This window comes from Crinia signifera, chromosome 11, assembly GCF_055691185.1.
Source record: "Crinia signifera chromosome 11, ASM5569118v1, whole genome shotgun sequence".
Classification (NCBI taxonomy): domain Eukaryota; kingdom Metazoa; phylum Chordata; class Amphibia; order Anura; family Myobatrachidae; genus Crinia; species Crinia signifera.
The window spans coordinates 38,365,179-38,392,712 of NC_139227.1; the positions used below are offsets into that span (position 1 = coordinate 38,365,179).

The following is a 27,534-nucleotide window of genomic DNA, read 5'->3' on the forward strand; positions in this document are numbered from 1 at the left end:
CGGTAGATAAATGGTCCGACTCCGACCCCGACTCCAACTCCTCATACGGCTGACCTCGACTCCGACTCCTCTGTATTAATATGCAAATGTATTTGATACATTCCTTGAAGGAAAGAAAGGCAACATACTGTACATATTATTACTACAGAAACTAGAGGCTGGGAAGCCAACAGTCTACTGTATTGAACAGTTCAAGCAAAGGACAAACACAATGTTTGTCTGCTGGTTTGCTTGCTCGTCACCGTTCAATTCACGGACACAAGGAACGATTTCTTACTGGTGACGAAATCGTTACTGGCGACGAAAAATGGTGCCTGTACATCAATATGAACCAGCGTAAGGAATGACTTAGCCAAGGTAAACAAACGACCCCGCGCATGAAACAAGATCTTCATCCGCGTAAAAAAATGTTGTGCGTATGGTGGGAGAGCTTGGTTGAATGAATTTTTCGAGGTATTGAAAACCTTATTGAACGTTGGAAATAAGTTATAAACTACAAGGGAGAATACATTTATAAGTATTGGTGCTCCGAATTGTGCGTTGCGTGCCATATAGGGAAGCACATGAAAAGCATGCTTTTTCACGGTCACTTAACGTGTTCGTTTTGCGGTTACGTGAGGCACTGCATGCATTGGTCTTTATTCTTACAGTAGAGAAGTCATTAATTATAATTTTCGGAGTCGGAGTTGGAGTCAGTGCATTGTTTGCCGACTCCGACCCCCAGGTACTCGAAATTTGCTCCGACTCCTTGACTCCGACTCCAACTCCGACTTCACAGCCCTAGTTTCACGGCACCCGATATATCGGATGTGATATTGGCCGATATATCGGATGCGATATCGGCCAATATATATCGGATGCGATCCAAGCGATTGTTCATCTGGTTGATATGAGACCCTGGGTCCATCTTAGGGTCATCTACAGACATACTATGAGAGCGGTCTTGAACTGCTGTGCTTCCTAAGACATTATCTAGCAGCCGTCCAGGATGAAGCATAATGTGTCCTGGACTTCGCCCTTTACCATTTTTCTGAGTTCTCTGAAGTCTGAAGCAATTCCGACACCCATGGAGGCCTTTTACCAATACGTACAACCTCATCATCTCTAAGATGAATTACTCAGGATCAACATTTCCTTAGATAATATATATATATATATAAATACACAGATCTATTACATGCACTTGTGGCAATAGAAGTTCATTTGAAATGCGGCAAGAGCATTTCCCTGGTACCCACCAGCAAGGGGTATTATTAGGGGCCTGATAATCCAGTCTCCAATATGCCTCCTTACAAACAGCAGCGACACCTACAGGTCATACAGGAGAAAGTCGTATATATACTTTTTTATTACTATTTTAATCATATTTAATGTTAAAAAAATGTTACAATGCAATGGGAAGCATTTAATAAGTGACTGAATTAAACAAATATTTGAATCCATAACGATTCCATATCTAATTATATGCGATGCAGGTTACCGGTGTCCCCCCAACAGCTATAGCACTTGTAGTCCCACAGCAGCGGACGAGGTCCCAGGTTGCACAAACCTACAACTCTGTGCGAACTCCTTGTTCCTCTGACATCTTAGGGAGGGTCTCTGTCCAGAATCTCAGCCTGTTCCTCTTTAGCCCCGTAGCTGCTTTCTGTTCTAGGCCAATTGCAAGGTACCCTTCATCTCTGCCATATGCCGGCCATTGTACCAGGTCAGGCCCATTGGGGTTCCTGCGGGTGGTGAGTTTATCAGCGAATGTTGCATTGTAACTAAGTATACAGTCAGTCTAGTGTCCACCTATCAAAAAAACCCTTGAAAATGTGATATAACGGATCAAAGTTTTTATATAGTGAGCTACAGCTCTGCTGTTGTGTATTACTGAAAGGAGACTAGAATTATTACAATAAATAAAACTATAGGGGAGTTATCAAAGCATGGGGAGAGATAGAATTGTGAGAGATAATGGGGATATTCTGGTTGACTCGCAAGGCTGCGTATTCGCAGCCTTGTGATTCCACCAAACCCTGCCCGGCATATGCAGGGCCGCCCACCCCCCACTCGCAGCGCGGGATTGCCCACACTGGCTGCGTAGGATGTTTAACATAAACATCCATTCGCAGACTAGAGGGAACCACTCCCATCATTCTCAGGTCACTTAGATCTGCGTGCGCCTTCGGGAGGAAGTGGGTGGGCAGCTGACATCCGGTGATGTCAGCTCCCCCCCCCCCCCGCATCATCAGGTGATTTGCATGGTTACGCTCAGTATTGTCATGGGAACGCCCATGAAATGCTGGGAATTCCCTTGGGCAAATCACCCGGCCCGCCACCGCACACCCTCCACAACCCCCACCCACAAAAAAAACTTTAAAGCTCTATTAATTATCATTTGCAACCATTACCCGGAAAACAAAACAAAAAAAAATTCCTAATAGCCACAATTAACTGCAATAAGGAATCTTTATTTTCCCCAGATGTGCCATTGATGAGTCACTGGGACATCAGCACATGTGCAAGCCGGATCCACTGGGGGGCACCAACTTCTATTTTGCCTCTGTAGTACGCATGGGCAAGGCAGACTTGCGATAATCAATTGCCATTCCCAAGGAGATTGACTAAAACCCGGCATTTGGGTTGGTAACTGACTGTTTTCTGAGAGTGTCATGGAAAACGCAGGCGTGCCAACACGTTTTAGGGGAGGTCATGTAACGTCATTTCTGGCCCCGTCCTACTGTTTCTATCGCAGCCGCAAAGTTAGTCCTGGGCTACGCACAGACTGCACACACTGGGGAAATAATTTGGTTGTGAGCGTAAGCAAGCAAGCCGTGCTAAGGCTTACACAGAGCCGGATTTCACTCTGGTGAGGTGGTCTATACCTGGTCGTAGGGCTCAGAAAATTAGCAGCCTGAATAAGGTCCAATATTAGACATAGCCCAGTGGAGAGGTTGCTGGTTCCTTACCCATATCGTGCAAAGTTAGCCCAGTATTTCATCATTGTTCTGCTTAATTCCTCTTCTTCCTCTGTGAACACACCTTGGGAGAGAAGCAGGGGTGTGAGAAGCATGAATTTGTGGAAGTCTTCATTTCATAAAGGGAATATAGGAAACAGTAAATAAATAATAACTTATTTGTATTTATTACCAGTTATATATATATATACCAGTATAGCGCACACATATTCCGCAGCGCTTTACAGAGAGAATATTTGAACATACACATCAGTCCCTGCTCCAGTGGAGCTTACAATCTATATGTCCCTACCACATTCATTCTACATACGGTACCTCCAAACTGTCCCACTTTTCGTGGGAACGTCCCTCAAGCGCACAGAGTCTGAGGGGCTGGGGACATAGGCAGCATCTCACAGAGCCGCTTGACATGCCCCCACAGCTGTGAAAAAGTGGCCTTGCAGGAATAGACCACTACCCTTGCCACTAGGCCACACAACCAACATTTCAGGCCTTTGGCATGCAAAGTGTCCCTTTTCGTCACAGTCCAATGTTGGTAGGTATGGTTCTAGGGTTAATTTTGTTAGAGGGGGAGATCTGACCTAGCAGGGGAGAGTCGGGCGCGCTACATGTGGACGACCAGCCGGGGGTGGGGGGAGCCCCGGCAGGGAGGAGAGCCAAAAGGGACCCAGCGTAAGCAGGGGAGGGGCAATCGAGTCAGTGCCCCTGTAGGCCAGGAGCCTGGCTGCAAATGACTCCATGGCCTCCCGAAGTTCCACCAATGATCCAGTAAGATAAGACATAAGGAGGAATTTGAGGCCTTTTATTGCACCTGACATTTCCTTGATAACAAAGTGATTAATGGTATGCCTCATTAAATCATATTATCTTACGTAGTGTACCACTGCCCTCTTGAGACAAAATATTATTCTGTAACTTCTAGTAATATGTATTAATATATACTTACGGTAAATATTGCACATGTGCAGAATGTGTTTCTTTGTCCCTATGCAAATACATACCCTCCAACATCTGGAGGGAAGAAATCGGTGCACATTCGGGAAGGGGGCGTGGCCAAATGGGCGTGGTCAGCGGGAAAAGGGTGTGTGGCCAAATTACCTTTCCGAATGTGTATTGGCGTCAATTAAGATCATATACCCGGGGCCCCAGGTATCATGTCAGCAGCACTCACTTGCTTTCTGTTCCCCCCGAGGCCTCCTCGTCCTTAGCCGCCCATCAGCTCAAATACTGTATCGGCGGCGCTCCTGTGCTCTGTCAGGTGTGCACTGGCTTTGCACTCCCCTGGGAACGGAGAGGAGGTGCAGCGGTTCCGAGGACAAATCGCTAAGCAAGGAGAGGATGGCCGCCCCGCTGAGTCCCCCTGCAGTGCAATCTGGGAAATGTAGTCTAGGCCACTCATACTACACAAAGAGCAGCTGGCAGTGTAACAGATGAAGACTACAATTCCCAGAGTCGCAGGAGCCACCTCAAAAATCGGTACATCCGGTACAGTTAGATTTAGCCGGTACAGACCATTAAAAAATGGTACTGTACCGGTTAAATCGGTACAGTTGGAGGGTATGCAAAAAAAGATAGGTGTGTGTGTGTGTTTGTTTGTGTGTGTGAGTGTGTGTGTGCACACGCTGTGTAGGAGTAACAGAAGAATAGCTTTTAACACAGTACATTCACTAGAATAAACGTCATGACCTTACACAAAACTCACCAATGAGGAAGGGTGTTACATTAAGGGGCAGATGTATTAAGCCTTAACCATACCTCCCAACTGTCATGATTACAGCGGGACAGTCCTGATTTTCGGGTCCTGTCCCGCTGTCCCACCCGCGGCAGGCATTGTCCCGCTGCGGGGGGTGGCAGTAGGGAGACCCCCCATTCTAATACAATAGACGCTGTGCGCATGCGCACAGCGTCTATTCTCGTATGAAAATGAGGTCGCGGCTAATTAGCATAAGCCACGCTCTCATTTGCATATGCCCCGCCCCTTTTCGGGCGTGTCCCTATTTCTTCAATAGAGAAGTTTGGAGGTATGCCTTAACAAGAGATAAATGTAAGGGAGATAAGGAGAGATAAACGTCCAGCCAATCACCTGCTAACTGCCATGTTACAGGCTGTGTTTGAAAAAAGTCAGTAAGGAGCTGATTGGCTGGACGTTTATCTCTCCTTATCACCCTTGCATTTATCTCTTGTTAAGGCTTAATACATCTGCCCCATAATGACTTACTTTTGTATACATGTTCTCCATTTGAGAATGGAGCGCCGCTCACAAAGATCAGCTCATCGCCATGGTCCGCTTTCACAAAGTGTGGCTTTGTATCATGGTATAATGAGGGCCGATGCTGGAATTCATAGAGGAACACAGGATGCCCGGCATCTAGCATATAATAAAAGGTATAAGAGATAGATAGAATATGGAGTATCAGTATAGTATATTGGGCCCCATACATCAGCAATCACAATTTATGGATTTCCAGATACAGGGATTTTTTGGCCAGATAAATGGATTTTACAATCTATCTGACTTTGCCCACACATTACAGATTTATTTCAGTGATTGGCAGATTTTTCCATCTAAAGATTGCATCTTCATATCTGGAAATTGCCCAATTGATTGCTGTTCATAATGTAAATAGATGAAGAAGACGAATTGGGAATGCCCACACATATAAAAAAGATCTACAGATAATACCAGATTATTAAACATGTTTAAAAACCTGATGAAGCAATTGATTGGTGATTTTGATTGGGATTGCCAAAAGGGGGAGCCCACATATCTAAAATTAATTGTGGCAATCATCTCCATATCTGAAAATTGTCACAATTAATTGCTGATGTATGGGGCCCTTAACACTGTAAATGTACATTTCTTCTGCCCCAGATCATCCAGTGCTGATTCTCATTTACCATAGTAACCTCCTCCCCAAGCTTATACTGAGCCTTGTTCAGTACCTCGGTGATATTTTGCAGTCTTCAGGGCTGGTATAACAACCACCAAATCACCAAACAAATCCACAAACTGGTCTCGTATTTCATGAGGGTCATTTGTGTCACCAAAGTATTCCTCCATCACCAGCGAGGTAAGGTTCAAATTAAGACGCTGCAAAATGGACAATGACATCACTCAGAACCTGCTCAGGAACCAATCAACTTCCAGTATGCAATCCACAAAAGTTAGCATACTTTTACTGGAGGTATGTGCAGGGCAGCCGAGAGGGGGGGGGTTGCGGGTACTAATTACCTGGGCCTGCTTTGATGGAGGGGCTCTGGTCCGACCCCTCCCTTCCCCCTCCGTCTCTCCCGGGCAGCAACAACTGCACACACTTCTACAGCATGTGCTGTGCTGACAGCAGGCTCAGCATGAGCGTCTCACTGACAGCGTGTCAGTGTAAGCACAGCACATGCTGTAGGTGTGTGCTGCTGCTGAGTTTAGAATTTTTAGAGTTTTCTTTTGCCGCCCTCTAAACATTTTGGGGGTGTGGCCTTGCGCAGGAGGTGGCCACACCGCCCACACTTAGGCCACTCCCCCAAAATTTTACCGTGGCCCAGCATTCCTATAGGCTGCCCTGGGTATGTGTGGTCCGGCCAACAAAAGGATGTAGTCATGGTGTCAACATTCATAATATCAACACATTGTTGACAGTTATGATGCCGACATTGTTGAAATGTCGACATTGAGAACATTCAATTTGTTCATAATGTTGACATCAAAGGATTGACAGTGTCTAGGGGGACGGGCAATAGTTTGACCCCAAAAGCAAAGGGACACGTGAATTTTTTTTGAACATTGACAAAAGGACTGACAAAGAATGATGTCAACAGGAAAAATTTGACTCTTGGAAAGGTCGACATGAGTTAAACCTTTTTGTTGTTGTTGCTGATGTTCACACCTGTCGATATGGATAACCAGTCAGTGTAGCGCATTAGGGGGAGGGGAGATTTAGGCAAGAAATCTAGTTCCGGGAACTGGAGATATCTGCAGTCAAGCAAGTTGTCCTCCCACCAGAAAATGATGAATAATAAGCCCACTCCACTATACACCGATCCTCTGCATATTAAACATCCTCTACCACCCTGTAAGTTATGTATCAGAGCCCCTTCATTCAGCCCAATGCCCCCTTCTCCCACCCCATCTCCCACCATCTGTGCAGTAAAGGGGTAATTAGTGGAAATTACTGAGCCCTACATGCTGAGCGGTTGATATGATAACCCCTACCACCCGCCATCAAAGCTTCCCCCACCCCTACCGCTGGAGGATCGGTAGGGACCCCAATACATTGCTATGCCCAGGGGTCTACACTGCTGTTATGCAATATATATATATATAATTATTATTATTTATATACATTTGGTCTATCTATAATACTTTAATTGACCCGGCATATACTGGGTCACCTAAGTGTCCATCTCCGTGCTTTGCTCCACCCCTCTCTGGAAACCCCCTTCTGAAAATCCTGCGTTTGCCCCTGAGGGGGAAGGGAGAGTTAGGCACTAGGGGAAGGGAGAATTAGGCACTAAGGGGAAGGGAGAGTTAGGGACTAGGGGGAAGGGAGAGTTAGGCAATGGGGGAAGGGAGAGTTAGGGACTAGGGGGAAGGGAGAGTTAGGCAATGGGGGAAGGGAGAGTTAGGCATTAGGGTGAGGGGTGAATAAGGCACCAGGCAGAGGGGAGATTTAGGCACTAGGGGGAGTGGAGAGTTAGGCACTATGGGGAGGTGAGAATTAAGCACTAGGTGGAGGGGAGGGTTAGGCACTAGGGAGAGGAGAGAGCTAGACACTAGGGGGAAGGGAGAGTTAGGCACTGCGGGAAAGGAGAGTTAGACACAAGGGGGAGGGGAGAGTTAGGCATTAGGGGAGGGAAGAATTAGGCACTGGGGGAAGGCAGAATTAGGCACTGGGGGAAGACAGAGTAGGGGAAGGGAGAGTTATGCACTAGTGCAGTGGTTTCCAAACTGTGCGCCGCAGCTCCCTGGGGTGCCGCAGCACTGTCACAGGGGAGCCGCGGCTGACGTGACTAATGAGGCACCCTGCTGGCAGCCAGCCACGTTTCTCAGTGGAGAGCCAGTCTGTGTATTGTGTGTGCTGGATGCGATGCGCTAAGGACAGATCAATGGGCGGGCAGATGTGAGTGTAATCAGCTGGTGGCAGGGGGGAGAGGGCTGGTTATCGGGTGAATGGAGTAGGAGGAAGGGGGGCTTGCATTCCCAGCGACAAGGGGCATCAAAAGGGACAGACAACTAGTGCCTGCCGATCTGAGGTTGCCCAAAGCAGCACGCTGAGGGAGAGCGTCAGTGTGATAGAGCACAGGTCACATGGTGATGGATTGCGGCAGTGTGATAGAGCGCAGACTATGGGCAGTATTCAATGAGCATTTTGGCGATGTGCAGCGAATCCTGTTTAGGATTCGCTGCACATTCGCCACTGCTCGCCGCATTCCGGAGCCTCGCCGGCTCCAGTACTCAACGAGTCAGGGGCTCGCTGCCCCTGACCGGCCAATTTTAACTCCCGAGGACGGGAGCCCGAGGACGGCGGCAGGCAGGGAGATGGAAGTCTCCCTACCTGCCCCAGAACGTTTGTGGGGGGGAGGTGAGCTCCCCGGGAGCCAGGCAGCACAGGCTGGCCCACGGGGGTGCCAGCAGGGGACGGGTATATTCACTACACCAGATCATGCATATGTAATGATCGGGTGCAGTGAATATATGAATATCTAATGAGCGGCTCGGCTCCCGACCCTTGCTGGCTGGTCTGTGTAAAAAACAAAAATATATATATATATATATATTTTTTATTAAATATATATTCATGTGCTTACAGCACATGAATAAAAATAGCATGCCCCTCCTCAGAATAAAATTCCTAATTTTTTGACACCAAAAAAACAAAACACTTTATTTTAAAAGTTCACATTCCACTTCACCATAAAAAGATAGCGATTGCTACTCGGTGAATCATGGCGAAAAAAACCTTGAAATGTATTCGCCATCTGGTCATTGAATAGGGTGATTCACCGTTTTAGTCAAAAAATCGCCATAAAAACATGGCGAATCAGCCTCATTGAATACCGCCCTATGTGGTGAGGGATTGCGGCAGTGTAATAGCAAGCCATGGGGTGAGAGAGCGCAGTAGTGTGATAGAGCACAGGCTGCACGGTGAGGGAGTGCGTCAGTGCGATAGAGCGCAGGCTGAGGGGTAAGGGAGAGCTTTATTGTGATAGAGCGCAGGCTGAGGGGCAGGGGTGATAGAGCACAGGTCACATGGTGAGGGAGCATGTCAGTGTAATATATAATATATAATACTGGAGGTTTCCAAGGCGCAGGAAAAACAGAAGAGCAGCTCAATATAACCAAAAAACTTGTTCAACCAAAACAAGTGAGACAATGATATACAAAAAAAGGGGGTAAGGATATATTCAAGCGCTGTCTGTGTGGATTTTCTTCATTTCTCCCGTTCTCATAGGTCGATATGCAAAATAAAGAGAAAAGAAAAAACACAATGTGTAGAGCTGTATCTTTCGTTTTCAAATATACAGGGGGAATAGAAGAGGGACGTACCACACTCACAAAAGGAGTGTGTTATTCAATTTTGTAAAGGTATCTTTTTTGGTGGTAATATAGCCTTCACCAGAACCACCCTGGTGTCCAATAGCATAAAGTTAGGCGTACGTTTTCACTCACAAAAGCAAGGTGTTACAGTACATGTAATGGTTTCTTTATAAAAGCAAGCGTACCAATAACTCACAATTGGCAGGAATTTTCAAAACACATCTGGGTTTCTTTATCTTGAAAAAATTTATTTATTGCCAAAACATAATAAAAAAGGAATCTGACCATGGGTACACTGGAGATATATTTACAGGTGGGTGATAGATGTTACATGGGACTCACGCTAGATGTACACCAGAAAACTCTCCGGATAAGTTTAAAGATGTTGGTGAGTCAAGCCTTGAAAAAGATTTGACATCGAAACGCGTTGGCTGGCTTTCTGGATTTGCACAATTGTTTTTAAAACTTTGGACCATCCTGTGTATACGCTGGACATTTAAACAGAGGTACTGGGTACTGAATATGTCAGTGTAATAGAGTGCAGGCTACACATTGAGGGATTGCGTCAGTGTTATAATACTCAGGCTGCATGGTGAGGGATTAGGTCAGTGTGATAGACAGGGCCGGATTTGCCACTCAGCCCGTGGGGCACCTATTAAGGGCGGCAAAATTAGGGTCAACAGGCCCATACCGCCGTTTGCCCGTGTCAGTGTTTGTCCGCCCCGGCAGCGGCCATGACAGAGGGAGTCACACAGTGATGATGCCGCGGAACAGCTCTGCTGAGAGCCGAGGACAATGACATGGACGCACTGTGTGAGCGCGCAGCTGCCTGAAGCCAGCCCGGGTGTGCCGTGCCTGTGTACACTGCCAATCCCGGCTTAGGGGTGCCTTGATGAAATCATGGAGACCCAAAGGGTGCCTTAAACCAAAAAAGTTAGGCACTAGTGGGAGAGGAGAGTTGGGCACTGGGGGAAGGGAGAGTTAGGCACTAGGGGAGGGGAGAGTTAGGCACTAGGGGAAGGGGAGAGTTAGGCACTATGGGGAGGGGAGAGTTAGGCACTATGGGATGGGGAGAGTTAGGCACTGGGGAAGGGAGAGTTAGGCACTGGGGGAGGGGAGAATTAGGCACTAGGGGAGGGGAGAGTTAGGCACTAAGGGGAAGAGAGAGTTAGGGACTAGGGGAAAGGGAGAGTTAGGCAATGGGGGAAGGGAGAGTTAGGCACTAGGGGATGGGGTGAATAAGGCACTAGGCAGAGGGGAGAGTTAGGCACTAGGGGGAAGGGAGAGTTATGCACTAGGGGATGGGGTGAATAAGGCACTAGGCAGAGGGGAGAGTTAGGCACTAGGGGGAAGGGAGAGTTAGGCACTAGGGGATGGGGTGAATAAGGCACTAGGCAGAGGGGAGAGTTATGCACTAGGGGGAGTGGAGAGTTAGGCACTAGGGGATAATAAGGCTACTGGAGGCAAGGGTTAGGCTATCTGAGGGGAGGGCTAGGCCACAAGAGGGCAGAGTTGAGCACTAGGGGGAGGGGAGTAAGCTACAGAAGGGGAGGGTTAGGCTATGGGAGGGAGGGTTAAGCACTAGGGGAAGGGGAGAGTTAGGCACTAAGGGGAGGGTTAGACTACTGGAGGAGGGATAGGCTATGAGAGGGGATGGTGAGAGTTAGACAATAGGGGGAGGGTTAAGATAAAAGTTAGGATAAAACTATAGGGAGGGTTAGGGTTGGGAACTAGGTGGAGGACTAGGGGTTAAAATTAATGTGACGTAAGCATCAAAGGATCCACCTTAAGGTATAATGATGTCATCATCAGACCCAGAAGACAATGCTGGAGTTGACGGATGACTGTCAACAAAATCTACCATGCCTGCAAAATCCTATAGTGCTACTTCCATGATGTGCGCATCCTATCCCCCCCACCTTCCCCTCTATAATATAATATTTTTGGATTAAAAGAGAGCCTCTTACTAGTGGAGGAAACCGGCGCAGGATTGTCACAACGCTCTCCTTATCCATCCCGTCAGCTATTCCGGTCAGATTCAAGGTCTAGAACAGACAGGATCAGTTAATTCCCCTTCTTCCCACTATAGGACCAGTAGGAAATGCACACACAAGTGTCTTACCCTTAGAAGCACCCAACCAAATTCGTGGTTATTCACCCCAACCATAAAGGGAACAGCGCTGCCTCCGTATGCCGCCATCATCTCTTCCACCGGTTTGGGTAAAACTACGCCATCCACACTGATGGGAAAGGCAGGTATCGGCTGTGTGGAAATAAATGATAGTTACCTTCACTGTGCAATAGATATATATATAATATATATATATGCAAGCTGATGGATGGCGGCATTCAGAAATAACGACACATACACATGCCAGTGTCTGCCAACGTTTCAATGTCAGAACATTTTCGTCAGGGCATTTTCGTTGCCCTGACGAAAATGTGTATGTGTCGTTATTGCTGAGTGCCGCCGTCCATCAGCTTGCATGTGTGGGAGCCATTGCTTATGGCGTCCCGTATTGGGGGAAGGTAACAGAGAAAGTACCATTTGTGTCTACCGAGTGCCAGAACTACAGACAATATATATATATATATATATATATATATATATATATATATATATATATATATATATACATACGTTCTGGTCGATGGGTACAAGGTCGACACAGACAAAAGGCCAACATGCCAAAGATCTGTCTGCATAGTTGATCTCTATGATCTACTCATTCATCTGTCTGTGTATCCTTATATCTGCCCCAGTCCACCATTGGTCATAATCCCATTATTTCCATCAATGCTATGAGTCAAAACATGAAATTCAAATAGGGGAGGCAGAGCAAGTGCCACCAACTGCCATTTCAAACTGACTCAATGGCAGTTGCATACCTCCCAACATGACCCTCTCCAGGAGGGACACAACGCTCTGTTCCTGGACTTCTCTCTTAATATCTGATTACCATCACCTGTTTTAAACAGGCTAATTGGCAAAGAAAGGCGTTTCACCACGAGTGATGGCAATCATACATTAAGGAAGAAGTCCAGAAACAGAGCAATGTGTCCCTCCTGGAGAGGGTCATGTTGGGAGGTATGCAGTTGGTGGCTCTCTTATTTGGAGCTGCCACTGCTTCCATCCATCGTAACCCATGAATATAGTTTCCCAGCGATGAGCAGCGTACTTATAATCATAGCCGGATGTATTATAATGAATGAGAACCTCTGTCATTTATTATAATACATCTTGCTGTTAGAAATATAAACCAAAATTCACCCATAAATTCTACTTATTCCCCCGAAATGGACAGAAAAAATCGGTACTCTTTACTTAGAAGGGCGCCCACGATTTTGATCGTGGGCATCGTAAGGAAAAAAAAATCGCGATTTCCCATAGGGAACAATGTTAAATGGCACAATTGACCCGATTTTCCATAGGGAACAATGTTAAATGGCCCACAGAGGCCAAATAGGCACCCTGAAGTGTGAAATGAGCCCCCCAATTGTTAACGCCACCCCACGATCAACGTCAACCCGAAGCGTGGCGAGCGCAGCGAGCCCGCGAGGGGCGGCGGTACGCGTCCTCCGACCTTTTCATACCCCCACTATCCACGTCGGCGTGGAGTTGAGAATAGAAAGTGTGGCGAGCGCAGCGAGCCACTGAGCCCGAAGCGTGGCGAGCGGACGCGGACACCTTCACAGGTATACGCGTCCCCTCGCGGGCTTCACAGGTGTCCGCGTCCCCTTGCTCGCCCTGCTTCGGGTTGACGTTGATCGTGGGGTGGCGTTAACAATTGGGGGGGCCATTTCACACTTCAGGGTGCCTATTTGGCCTCTGTGGGCCTTTTAACATTGTTCCCTATGGAAAATCGGGTCAATTGGGACATTTAACATTGTTCCCTATGGGAAATCGCGGTAATCGCGTCGGTCGCATCGCATGCGATTTTTTGGTACATGCGATGCCCGCGATAGCCGCGATGGGCACCCTTCTAGGTAAAGAGTACCAAAAAATCTTACCGTGGCCATTGATATCGCCAGAATCTCCTCTGCGGTTTTCTTCTTTAAACATTCTACCATGGTGTTGGGATGGCAGCCGGAGCTATTAGCAACCGCCTGTAGAGGGGAAATGCAGATAAGGAACTTTAGGATCCTCTGTATAAACATTCAAATAAGTAATAAAAACAATGGGGCGGATGTATTAACCCTGCTGAAGTGAGAAAGTGGAAGATAACACAGCAGCCAATCAGCTCCTGTCAATTTTAAAACCCAGCCTGCAACTTAGGGGCTGATGCATTATCCCCTTCCACTTTATGACTTCTCCAGGTTTAATACATCTGCCCCAATGTTCCAATCTTTCTTCTAGTCTAGAACAATGTTTTGTAGTCCATGGAACTGTTCAATCGGTCTTGATCTACATTTGTGGTCACTAACTATAAATGTTGGCGATGCATTTATGGTTTGCTGGCATACAACACATCATCCTAGAAAGATTATTGTTGGGATGTACAATGAAGCTTCCATTGTTCTTTCTGCTGGCAGATATCTCGGACTCACCACGGATACAGTTGCACTCACTTCTTGTCCGTTATTGTTGTATACAGTAAATATTACAATGCATTGGCATTTGCTGTTAGATTAAAGGGCATGTTAAGGACACATGCAACTAACATGCGAGACGCGTTTCACCGTCTGCTCTTTCAATCCAAGACTACTGATGGCATTTAAAGATGTTGTGGTTTAGTATAAGATAAACCATTTAAAGATGCTGTGGTTTATTGCACGATAAACCACAAAACCTGTTTTTTTTTGTTTGTTTGTTTTTTTGCTTTTGCTGTTTTAATGAAAATGTACAATTGGAAACGGGTTGATATTCAAGGGAGAATTTTTTTTTTCCCCCCATTTTTCCTTAATGAAAATGTAGCAAGAAAATTTGACAAATAATCAAATCTAATAAAAAAGCCAATCTGATTGTTCAAAAACTACTGTAGGCCATGGTTTGAAATTCCAAATCCAGTTGTGTCTACACTTTTCTAGGCATTATTTCTTCATGTCATCGGGGCATACGTGCCTACTCTTCCGTAAGAACAAGCAGTATCTACTCTCTGGGATTGTCCCGGAGAGGAGAGATTTAAAGTACCCATTTAGGCATCAGAGTTTGACTGGCCCACAGGGGTACAAAGGAAACCCCTGACAGGCCTAAATCTATAGGGGTCCACTCTCTCCCCTAAGGATAGACCATGCACTCTATATTGGATAGCCAAGCCTCTGTGAAAGCTGGCCACACCCCCTCTGGAGACTAGCCACACCTCTAAATATGGGCCCCTACTATCACATTCCCCTGATGGGCACTTTTTACCCCTGTCGGACGCTACACGTCATTGTGGTTTTAATGTGATGTTTGCAATAAAAGATTACTCACATTTTTATTAAAAACATCTTCAGATTTACTACTGACGAGGCCGGGAAGCAAGGCCACTCCGCTCTCCGCGATGATTCTGTGGAACAGACTCTTGGCTAAAGGCGATAACATCTAGAAATATAATTCATTTTGGCAGGATTAAAAGTAATAATTTGCGCACCTCTAGCGCAGGGATCCTCAAAACTCTGGGACCCCATCAGACAATAAAAATATTTACGGGACCCTTAGCAAGTTGATGCAGAAGGTCATCACATCACATATGTAGTCAGCAGACAGCACAGACATGGCAGCATTGTGGAGGCACACAGTGATGTGAGGAGTATGATATACCATAACCCATCACATCACATATGTAGTCAGCAGACAGCACATACATGGCAGCATTGTGGAGGCACACAGTGATGTGAGGAGTCTGATATAACAGACAATTCAACAGATTTTTCAGACTCTTTGAATCACTGACTGAGATTAGAGAAGTCATCAGTCTGATGGTCACCAACATGGAGTCGTGACCCCATGCTAAGCAGGTGGGGACCCACTTTGGGGTCAGGACCCACAGTTTGAGAACCGCTGCTCTAGCGCATTTACCTTAATATGCTCACATTTATAATGCCTAAACATAGATCATTGGGTACTTGTTTCCTATCTGGGCGCCCAGGTTTTCTACGTACGGCACCGTAATGAAATCGGATCGCATCGCATCGTACACATACACGATATTGAACGATGCGATGCGATGCGATCCGATTCGATTTCCCATAGGAAACAATGTGAAATGGCTCAATTTAGCCAAATTCTCATAGGAACAATAGTAAATGGGCCAAAAACACCCCTGAACATTGAAATGTCTCCCCAAAAGTAGTTGATGCCACCCCGCCATCAACGTGAACCCGAAGCGTGGCGAGCGCAGCGAGCCCGCGAGGGGCGGCGGTACGCGTCCTCCGACCTTTTCATGCCCTACTATCCACTAGGGCGTGGAGTGAGAATAGAATAGTGTGGCGAGCGCAGCGAGCCACCGAGCCCGAAGCGTGGCGAGCGCAGCGAGCCCCGCGAGGGGACGCGGATACCTTCACAGTTATACGCGTCCCCTCGCGGGCTTCCCAGGTGTCCATGGCGACGCGGACACCTGGGAAGCCCGCGAAGGGACGCGTTTACCTGTGAAGGTATCCGCGTCCCCTCGCGGGGCTCGCTGCGCTCGCCACGCTTCGGGCTCGGTGGCTCGCTGCGCTCGCCACACTATTCTATTCTCACTCCACGCCGACGTGGATAGTAGGGCATGAAAAGGTCGGAGGACGCGTACCGCCGCCCCTCGCGGGCTCGCTGCGCTCGCCACGCTTCGGGTTCACGTTCATGGCGGGGTGGCGTCAACTACTTTTGGGGGGACATTTCAATGTTCAGGGGTGTTTTTGGCCCATTTACTATTGTTCCAATGATAATTTGGCTAAATTGAGCCATTTAACATTGTTTCCTATGGGAAATCGAATCGGATCGCATCGCATCGCATCGCATCGTTCAATATCGTGTATGTGTACGATGCGATGCGATCCGATTTCTCTACGGAGAATAGCATGGTGCGCAATTAACTTAGTGGGCGCCCAGATAGGAAACAAGTACTGATCATTGTTTGTAATGAGCTCTACTTATATTAGCCTATAGTTACAGGTGAGTCCTTATACATCTTGCCTCACCTGGGAGATGCCTGATATGAGTTGACAGGTCCTATGTTAACGTTGGGCAGCTTCTATTTACCAAAATGCATCTTATTTGCATCACTATCTAAATAAGAACACACAATCAGCTTCTACGGATTAAAATGATATGTGGCATGCCTATATTTTTGGGTGACTGTGGCTGTATCTGCATGCAAAATGGTACGTTATCATTTCATATACAGATAAAACCACTTATATTTTATGATTTGGCAAATGATACACACTTTAATGGAAAAAGTAGCATGAAAAGATGCCCTGTGCTAGTAAGTCACACCACGGCATAAAATTGGTTCAGTCGACAATATGGCCGCCTCCATAGTTTCAGTTGAGAGAATGCTGGGAGATTCAGGTGAGAAGGCAGAGAGGCAGGAAGGAGACCAATGGAATGGAGAGTCTGAAGGAGAAGTGATGAACAGTGTACAGACTCACCAAAACAGAGGCACTGACTCCCCCTGCCGATTGCCCGAATATGGTGACAGACTGGGGGTCTCCTTTGAAATCCTTTATGTTTTCTTGAACCCACTGCAGAGCTGCCATTTGGTCTAACAAGCCATAGTTACCAGGTGCGGCTTCATCTCCGGTGCTGAGACAAGGGAGGGAAGACCCAGAAGTATTGGTTGGTAACATGCTCCCATACACATATTTCCTAGTGATATTCTAGTGGCACCCTTGCAATGCCCCTGTATATAGAGAACATGGTACTTGTTTCCTAGCACGGCCACAACGATTTAGATCGTTGTGGTCGTAAGATAAAAAATCGGATCGATCGCATCGCATGCGATTTGGTCGCATACGATGCGACCGATCCGACCGACCGATTTTTCACCCGATTTTTTTTTTTTTTAACCAGATTTGTTTCAATTGCCCCCCCAAATGTTACTAAGTGGGCTAGACCCCACGATAGACGTCAACCCGAAGCGTGGCGAGCGCAGCGAGCCCGCGAGGGGCGGCGGTGCGCGTCCTCCGACCTTTTCATTCCCCTACTATCCACTAGGGCGTGGAGTGAGAATAGAATAGTGTGTCGAGCGCAGCGAGCCACCGAGCCCGAAGCGTGGCGAGCGCAGTGAGCCCCGCGAGGGGACGCGTCTAACTTCACAGGTATACGCGTCCCCTCGCGGGGCTCGCTGCGCTCGCCACGCTTCGGGCTCGCCACACTATTCTATTCTCACTCCACGCCCTAGTGGATAGTAGGGGAATGAAAAGGTCGGAGGACGCGCACCGCCGCCCCTCGCGGGCTCGCTGCGCTCGCCACGCTTCGGGTTGACGTCTATCGTGGGGTCATGGCGGGCACATAAAAAATGTGAAATGGGTCATATTGGGCCATTTCACCTTTTTTATCATTTTACCCTATGTGAGATGGACTTAATCAAGTCCATCTCATCTTGTGCCATTATAATGGCACAAGACCGACGCGATCCTCCCGATTTCAATGTTAAAAGATTTTTTAACATTGAAGTCTATGGAAAAATCGGGTCAATCGGTCGGTCGCATCGCGGCCGATTTTAATTGGTCGCGACCGACCGATTGACCCGATTTCTGTCATTCAAAGTGAAAAAATTGTAAAAAATCGGCCACATCGTGAGGATCGTGTCCCTTAATTAAGAGCCACGATCACTCACGATTGTGGCCGTTCTAGGAAACAAGTACCGAGAACATTTAAATAAAAACTTATAAAAAACGATCTAAGTACCCGAGACTGAGGTACACATTATACCCTCCTCACGGGACATTGCATGATCATAATCAGTATGCCTTGTACACACACATACCTACCAGGCATTGGTGCCGATTTATGATTTTGCTGGTGGGTGCTCAAGCCAAAAATATAGGGGAGTGGCTTCATAGGGAAGGGGTGTGGCCACAAAATAATACCAGTTTATATTACGTAGTACAGTTGTCTCCAATATTCAAATTATGGTAGCAGTGCCAAATACATAAATGCCCCCACAGTACCTGTGCCGGCAATGAGGGAGGGGGAGTGCGTTGGGACGGTGGGCAGAAGGGCGGCTGCTGAGCTACTCAGTCAATGTGCGCTATGTGCACAGCACGCACAGGCTGGCCTGCCTCACATCCACCTATTACTGCGGACGGAATACACTCTTCCCTCCATCCCGGCATACTGTTCCCCAGGCGGCGGGTCCAGCGATGTGGGTGCTGCATCCACAAATTAGCAAGTTAATACAGCGGCCCTGCAGCGGGACTTGGGTCCGTGGGTGCTCATAAATTTCCGTAGGTGCTCGGGCCGTTGAGCACCCACAGAATCGGCACCTATGCTACCAGGGACATTACTGATATCACATTCATGGTTATACAGTGGTGCCGTGTGCACCTATCAGGTACCTGAGGAATCCCATTAACCCCAATCTATACTGGATAGCCACAATCACCATCCCCTCATAAGCGCTCAGGGCAGATGCCTCAAACAGAACGGAACTTCCCATCATTAATCCACCTCCGTGTATGAAGACCATCACCTGGGAACAACATGGATGAGACATCTGATCACAGATACATGAAACAGACTTGTCTATTACCAATCACTGTTGTTACCTATTTATCTATAAGTTATACAGGACCCCATAATGCTTATGGCTCACCCACATCTCTAGTACTATCATTAATATATGCCAAGTACGACCAATATAAGATGCATCTAATAGGCAAAGTCATGAGCTGGATAATGTTGACGTTTCCCATGTCACAGCGATGCTGTCAGATACTTGCCAATAACAGAGATTGTGGTAGGGGTGACTCCAGTGGGAGTGGCAGTGGGAGGAAGACATGAACCCCTGGTCTACAATACAGCAGACCAGCACTTACCGGAAGCTTTGAATTCTCTTCTCGATCCGCAGGGGTGTAGATATTGAGATAGAGACAGTCCTCTGATACTGGAGGGATCTCAAGGTCTCCCTTGAAGTGAGCTTTCATCCCTTTCAGGGCATTTGGATTTTGCAGACATCTGGGAAGGAGGTGCATGTGAAGGTCATGTTTGGCCAAAAGATTGGTGAGGTTTACAGGCCAGGTCTTATCCTATAAGCCTTTCCTCCCAACGGATTACCATCTCTCACCTCCAACTTCAAGATGCCTGCTAACACTGTCCTGCGGAACACTCTCCTATCACTCTCCCTCAATAACTAACCCTTCAAAATCACTGTATTCTATGTAGTCTCCTTGACCTCTGCCAGATTCCGTCTTCCATCCCATATCTGTGACCACTAGCATCTCCCCAAAGCCCTTGCTCCATCCTTTTTAAATTGTGGCAGGTGGGGAGTTTTACCTGTCAAACCGTAATGCAGGTGTCCTAAGGCGAGCTCAGGGAGGACAGAAACCTCCCGTGGAGCAGAAGTTAGAGGGAGCAGGGCCCTCCCTCCTGTTTCATCCTTCCCCTGTGTCCCACTATTCATATATATGTCATTGCTATACCTTTTGTTTAAACTATCTTATCTTGCATCAATACAGTGCTGCTGAAATATGTAGTGCCTTTTAAATAAGGGCTGATAATAAAAAATATTTTCAAAAACATCAGATTTGGCATATGCAAATGTAGTGTTCTGCAGTAATGACAGAAACTGATTAGAAAGTCCATCAACGTACAAAACAGGCTCATTCGGGGCCTACTGTACAGTCCAATCTACTTTCTTAAGCTTCAAGTCTGAGACAAGTGGTTGAATTGGAAACTTACATGGGAGAATGCTTGGAGGCGTCTCTTACAGAGATCCAGGGCTTAGGAGGTTCCGGCTTTTGAAACCGTAATGGGCCAACCGGTGGTTCCGCAAAGGGGACCCCATAGAAAGCATGGACAGCTGTAGATGTTTGCTTAACTATCACCGTACGTCCCTGGAGCCTCCCATACTGTGTGTCCACAAGTGGCCGGTGATCTTCTTCTCCTGTATGTGGCAAGAATTTGGCATTTCAGTCTTATTTGCTGTGATGTTTTTGTGTACGACTGATAGAACCATCGTTACCAGGGTAGGCTGGGAAATGAGAATGCATGTGGAACACAGATATTTAATTGTAGTAAAACACTTGTCAGTAAAAAGTGTCAGGAGGTTCAGCACGCAAAGAGGCTACTAATCACCCTGCACCACAGCTATTGTCATGGACGGTGTCCACAGTCTTCCACGTTCTGAAAGTATTACAGGGGTTCACTGTTTCTGATTGCACTGACAATGGCATTAGCCATTGAAGTCTATGGGCTAGATATCATACATTGGGGCAGATGTATTGAGCTTTAACAAAACATAAATGCAAGGGTGAAACAGAGAGATAAATGCCCAGCCAATCACCTGCTGTCATGTTACAGACAGCTGATTGGCTGGGCATTTATCTCTCCTTATCACCCTTGCATTTATCTCTTGTTAAGGCTTAATACATCTGCCCCAATGTACCAGGAGAGGGATTGCCTAGATCCCTCCCTGGTAAGAGACTTATGCATCCACTGTCCAAAGACAATGCATGTGCAGTAGGCCCACAGCATTAAGTAGAGTGATCCCAAATGTGATCCCTTTAGCTTACACATAATTGGGATGGGCACCTATCGGAGAGCCTGTTCCTAGGTGTGATCTTTAATATATCTTGGTACAAATTTAGTTCTTATTGCCCGAATAGCATCAGCAAGAAATTCTATTTATCAAGGTAATGGGTGATATGTAATAGGATGAGATGTTTGGTAAGGTTCCAAAATTGCATTTTTTTTGTACAAAATTGCAAATGTATTAAATGCGGTTTCAGGGGTAGAAATGGAATTCGCATGTGATTTCTGGTCATGGAAATGTGTGATTTATTACACATGGCAATGTGCATTTTTTTGGTAATAATAAAGAAAAATGGTATGGGGTCCCCCCTCCTGGGCCAAACCAGCCCCGGGCTCATTGAGCCGGTCCTGGTTCCAAAATATGGGGGGGGGGGGGGGGGGGGCGTAGGGGTCACCCATATTTCTGAAACCAGCCCCAGGCTCTTGGACTGGTCCTGGTTCCAAATACTGGTGGTCCCCCGTATTTTGGAACCAGCATCGGGGCTCCAACAGCCAGTGGTGTCATGCCACAGCAGGGGGACACGTTTTATACAAGGTTCCCCAGCCGTACCATGAGCACCGTGATCAGCCCTGGACGGAGTCTGTGGGGGAGTCAGAACCGCCTAATTGAAAGGGGGTCCCCCATCCGGTGCTGTCCCGGCCTCCCAGGGTCTCCGACTCCTCCCTATAGTACATGGGTCCTCAAACTGCGGCCCTCCAGATGTTGTGAAACTACAAATCCCAGCATGCCTTGCCACAGTTTTGCTATAAGGGAGTGTTAACACTGTGGCAAGGCATGCTGGGATTTGTAGTTTTACAACATCTGGAGGGCTGCAGTTTGAGGACCCATGCTATAGTACATGCTGTCAGTGGCGAGTGAGCAGTGGCAGAGAGAGGACAGCTCTGGAACAGGCGAGTATGTGTGTGTTATTAAAGTGTAAAAGTGGTGAGATTCAAGTTTTACAGTTCTGGGTGTTTTGCCTCATTATTTCCACATTCTTTTTTACAGGTGAACTACAAGGCCTAGCAGGCACATTAATGCTCCTCATACTGGGTCTTGTAGTTCTCCTGTAAAAAAAAATCAGATTTCTTCTATTATTTACATGCATCAGTCCGGCATTCCACCGCCCTGGGATGCAGGGGACAGCACCAGACTGCAGCCCTGGACTGGGGACCCCCCCTTTAATGGGGGGTTCTGACTCCCCCACAGACCACGCTGCTCATGGTACGGCTGAGGGACCTTGTATAAAAAGTGTCACCGGCTGTGGATGACACCGCTGGCTGTTGGAGACCGGTGCTGGTTCCAAAACACGGGGGACCCCTACGCTTTTTTGTCCCCCGTAATTTTATAACCAGAACCAGCTCAATGAGTGCAATTTTTTTGCACACAACAAAACGTGCAATTTTTTACCTCAAAATGTGTAAAATAAATCACAATTCTCATCCTATTTTGCCAAACGTGCAAATTTGCCCGTTTTATATCCAAAAATTGCAAAAGTCACAAAATCGCATCCTACTACATGTCACAATAATCCTCAAAAACTGTGAATGGGCCCCTTAATGATGTGTTTTCTTCTAATACACTAATACAGTGGTTCCCAAACTGTGCGCCGTGTCTCCCTGGGGTGCCTCGGGACACATGCAGGGGTGCCCTGGGTTGGTAATCCAGGACCAACTAAAATTATTAATGGTTAATTATTTATAAGCAAAACCAGTGCTGGTGGCTGCCAATCATAAAATGTGTACAAACAGAAGCAATTCCTGCCCTTTTCCACATAACTGACCCTAAGAATCGCATATAAATCCAATCTAATTAAAATATTTTACCTAGGGGTGCCGCGAAAAAAAATCTTATACTCTAGGGTGCCATGATTAAAAAAAGATTGGGAACCCCTGCACTAATATCTGCATTCCCAATAGTCTCCTCTATGCCGTGTTTCACGTAAATGTGTGCGTAATAGAGATATCTATATAAAGATAGATATATACAGTTAATATTTCTCTCAGTGGTGTTACTACAAATTTTGCAGCCCCCCTGCCAAAAAGCTTCTGGCGCCAAGGGTTACATACTCGTTGCCAGGGGTTACATGCTCATTAGCAGGGGTTACATGCTCATTGGCAGGGGTTAAATACTCATTGCCAAGGGTTTAGAGCTCAGTCTGCTATTTCCAGGTAAGGGATACTGTCATTTGGTCTACTGCATGTTAGTCGACAAGCATTAGGTCAACAGGTTATTAGGTCGACAGTCAAAAGGTCGACATGGGGATTTTCATTGTTTTTTGAGCCATGTGCCAACAGGCGGTATTTCATGCCCTTCCATCTACTAGGGCGTGGTGGGAGAATAAAATAGTGTGCCGAGCGCAGCGAGGCACCGTGCCCGAAGCATTGCATGTGAAGCAAGGGGATGCGGTGCATTTGAAACTGTGCCCATGTCGAGTGTGTCGAAATTCGGGTAAAAAAACAGTGAAAAGACTCATGTCGACATAATGACCTGTCGACCTATGCTTGTCGACCTAATGACATGTCGACCTAAACTCATGTCGAACTAATGCTTTTCAACCAACTTGCTGTAGACAAAACGTTCCCAACCCCCAGGTAATGTGCACATTGCACTCCCCTAACAGAGTTTTCCTATTTGTTTTTAAAGCGGCTATCATTTACATGGCAGAATCCATCTGGTTTATCAGTGTACATGATCACCGACTGAATGATTTTTACCCTGTTGGCAAATCTAAGTCAGTCTGGACTAACCTAGATTTGCGGCATCTGGGTCCGAGAACGGGGCGGGCGGCTGACATCCACTAAGCCCGGAAGGCAGGTGCCCGCCTGCATTCCAATGGGAACACCCAGCGTTTTGCTTGGCGCACCCACATGGGCGCATGGGTACACCCAGGAAATGCAGGGGGTTCGCATGCGAACGCCCCCTACCCGCCCGCTTCCCTATGTTTAAACAGCCGCCTGCGCAGAAGCCCTGCACATGTGCAGTGCGATAACATTGGTCCTTGTTGCGAATTCTCTGGGGACGGAGCCCACTAGAATGAGGGCCAAAATAGGCATTTGGTGCACTAAGCAGTCACAAGATCAGACGCATTTTATAACATTATTTAAGATGATATTTGTGACGTACATTGCCTTCCTCTCAGCACAGGTCTCTGTATGGATCATGTACTGTAGCTGACACTTTCCTTTTAAATGCTGAAGCCAGACACAGACGTGCAGATATAAGAGAACCCTGTGTGGCCCCTGCAATCAGTGCCAGGGCAAACTCCATCTCAGCGTCATTCATTAATTATTTGTTTTAGCTTTGTTTGGGTATAGTGTTTAACTATTTGTGTGGATCCTACAGCCAAAGTATCTGCACTTTTCTCTTCCTCCCACTCTACTACCTCTCCTCTTGACCCTATACCAGTGGTTCCCAAACTGTGTGCCTAGGCTCCCTGGGGTGCCTCAGGACACTTGCAGGGGTGCCTTGGGTTTGTGGACCAAGATCAATTCATATTATTTATGGTCAATGTACCAGGTAAACCAGTGCTTGTGGCTGCCAATCATAACATATGTGGACAAACAGGAGCAAATCCTGTCCCTTACCAGATAACTGTGACAAAAACACAATACACTTCATTATTTTTTTTCTTGAATTTCTCGATAAGAAGCATTTGGCCTAGGGGTGCCTTGAAAATATTTTGATGCTCTAAGATGCCGTGATTCAAATGTTTGGGAACCACTGCCCTATACCCTCACAAATAAGTATATTAACTAAAATCTGTCACCTCTCTTTCTCTACTGGTGTCTTTCCTTCATTGTTCAAACAAGCAGTTATTACTCAGATTCTGAAAAAAAAAAAATTCTGACCCAAGCTCTCTCTCAAAACTACCATCCCATATCTCAACTTCCATGCACCTCCAAACTACTTGAAAGACTTGCCTACACTCGCCTCACACACTTTCTTAACTTGCACAACTTACTGCACTGGCTTCAGTCAGGCTTTTGTGCCCAACACTCCACAGAGACAACACTGACTAAAGTTGTGAATGATCTGGTCACTGCTAAGTCTAAAGGCCACTATTCATTACTAATTCTTCTAGATCTCTCTGCTGCTTTTGACAGCGTTGACCACACACGTCTCATACAAACACTACAATCCCTAGGTCTTAAAGACACAGCCCTCTCTTGGTTCTCATCCTACTGTATCTAACCTCTCCTTTAGTGTTTGTTTCTCTTATTCTACCTCCTCTTCGCTACCTCTTTCAGTTGGAGTACCTCAGGGTTCAGTTTTAGGTCCTCTGCTTTTCTCAATCTATACCTCATCTCTTAGCAAACTAATCAGCTCTTATGGATTTCAGTATCATCTGTATGTGGATGATACTCAGCTCTACCTATCCTCCCCTGACATGTCCCTATCTATATTGAGCAGTGTCTCTGAGGGGCAGATTTATTAAGCTTGGTGAAGTGATAAAGTGTTATCACCGGCCAATCATCTCCTACCTGTCATTTTTCAAACCAAGCCTGTAACTTCACACTTAGGAGCTGATTGGCCAGTGATACAAAACAGACATTTTATCACTTCACCAAGCTTAATAAATCTGCCCCAGAATGCCTTTCTGCTGTTTCATCCGGGATGTCATCTCGCCACCTCAAATTTAATATTTCAAAAACAGAATTAATTATATTTCCGCCAATAAATTGTAGTTACCAACCTGATATCTCTATTGCTGTTGAGAATATGACAATCACTCCTACCTGTAAAGCTCGCTGCCTAGGTGTTATCCTTGACTTTGAACATTCCTTTGTACCCAACATTCAATCAGTCTGAAAATCATGCCACATGCACCTAAAAAACATATTCAAAATTCGCCCTTACCTTACACAAGACACTTCAAAAACTCTAATCCATGCTCTCATCATCTCACGCATTGATTATTGCAATAGTCTCCTTATTGGCCTTCCCCAATACAGACTCTCGCCACTACAGTCCATCATGAATGCAGCTGCGAGGCTAATCTTCTTAGCAAGGCATTCATCGTCTGCAAAGCTACTCAGTCAGTTACTTCATTAGTTACCTGTGTTCTACCATATTCAATACAAAATTCTTTTACTTACACACAAAGCCATAAACCAAACTACACCAACATACATATCTTCTCTATGCTCCTCCCAAGATCTGCGTCTCTCATCCACACTCATTACTCGCTCCCATTCCCGATTGCAGGACTTTCTTCGGGCTGCACCCACTCTGTGGAATGCACTCCCAAGCACAACAAGACTCTCCTCCAGTCTCCAAACCTATAAGCGTTCCCTGAAAACTCATCTCTTCTGGCAAGCTTATCACGTTCCAGAACCAGTCACAGAACCTTGCATTCTGGTGGAATCAATGCAATAAAGAATACAGTATCTATCCTTATGTATCAATGCCTATTTCCCTATAGATTGTAACCTTGCGAGCAGGGCCCTCCTACCTTTTGATTGTCTGTAAATACCCTGTTTGTTGTATCACTGTCTCCTTTTGTAAAGTGCAACGGAATATGCTGCGCTGTATAAGAAACTGTTAATAAATAGCAACATTGGGCCTCATTCAGATCGGATCGACGGACACATTTGTTCTTATAATGGGCAAAACCTCTCTGCACATGTTACATCTGCCCTATCTACAGTGCAGCATGGTTTTGCCCATTTTGAAGACAAATTTGTCCTTTGACCAGATCTGAATTAGGCCCATTGCCTTTAGCTGGATGTACAATGCGGGAAAGCTACACAGATCAAATACTGTAGCTGTAACCTGTTTTGTACTAAACACTAAAACATGGATAACAGAATTTACACATGCGGACAGCACACCTCACCTGCTGCAGCATGGACGGCCTGTATGGTGCAGACCAGCAGAATCCCTCTGATCAGTGACCCCATGTGTACAGGAATACACAGCACCTCTCACAGCAGAGCAATCACTTCCCAGGACAATAATGCAGAATACCCGCAGTGTCAGTATGCAAAGCACAGTGCACTGTCACTAACACTGTCTCATTGGTGGTGTGGGACAGACAGCGGGATCACCTAGGTTCACCCAGTAGCTGATATTACGTCAGGGCGTGCAGAGACCAAGGTGTTAGACTCTGGACTCCGCCTGTGCCTGGATAGAGGCATTGTAACAAGGCTGAGTGACATATACGCATGGATGTGCCAGAGAGAGTCAGCCTGATTCACAGTTGTACCCAGACCCGATGGTTTGCATATAACTCCAATTGGTACTGAGCATGTGCAAGACCTGTACTGGGCAAATGTCTTTCTCTGTCTGCAAGTATGCAATGCCCCCAAGCCGCAGCTTTAACGATGCGGCTGTTTGGGGGGAGGAATGGGGTGGCGCTGGACAGCATTACTGCAAACAGAGGGAGGGGTTACCGAGAGCA

The 27,534-nt window shown here is 46.6% G+C and overlaps 1 protein-coding gene across 1 annotated transcript; it reads right to left on the reverse strand.

The window, feature by feature from the left end:
• Nucleotides 1-1,330: 1,330 nt before the first annotated feature.
• Nucleotides 1,331-27,185, reverse strand: LOC146045953 (pyrethroid hydrolase Ces2e-like). The gene is made up of 13 exons (XM_083165106.1): nucleotides 26,971-27,185; nucleotides 20,300-20,504; nucleotides 19,438-19,576; nucleotides 18,958-19,091; nucleotides 17,047-17,200; nucleotides 14,906-15,016; nucleotides 13,504-13,599; nucleotides 11,615-11,755; nucleotides 11,460-11,537; nucleotides 5,904-6,051; nucleotides 5,179-5,328; nucleotides 2,952-3,024; nucleotides 1,331-1,724 (listed from the first exon to the last, which is right to left on the reverse strand). The coding sequence occupies exons 1-13, from the start codon at nucleotides 27,032-27,034 to the stop codon at nucleotides 1,550-1,552; spliced, it is 1,668 nt and encodes a 555-aa protein (XP_083021232.1). The 5' UTR covers nucleotides 27,035-27,185; the 3' UTR covers nucleotides 1,331-1,549.
• Nucleotides 27,186-27,534: the final 349 nt, after the last annotated feature.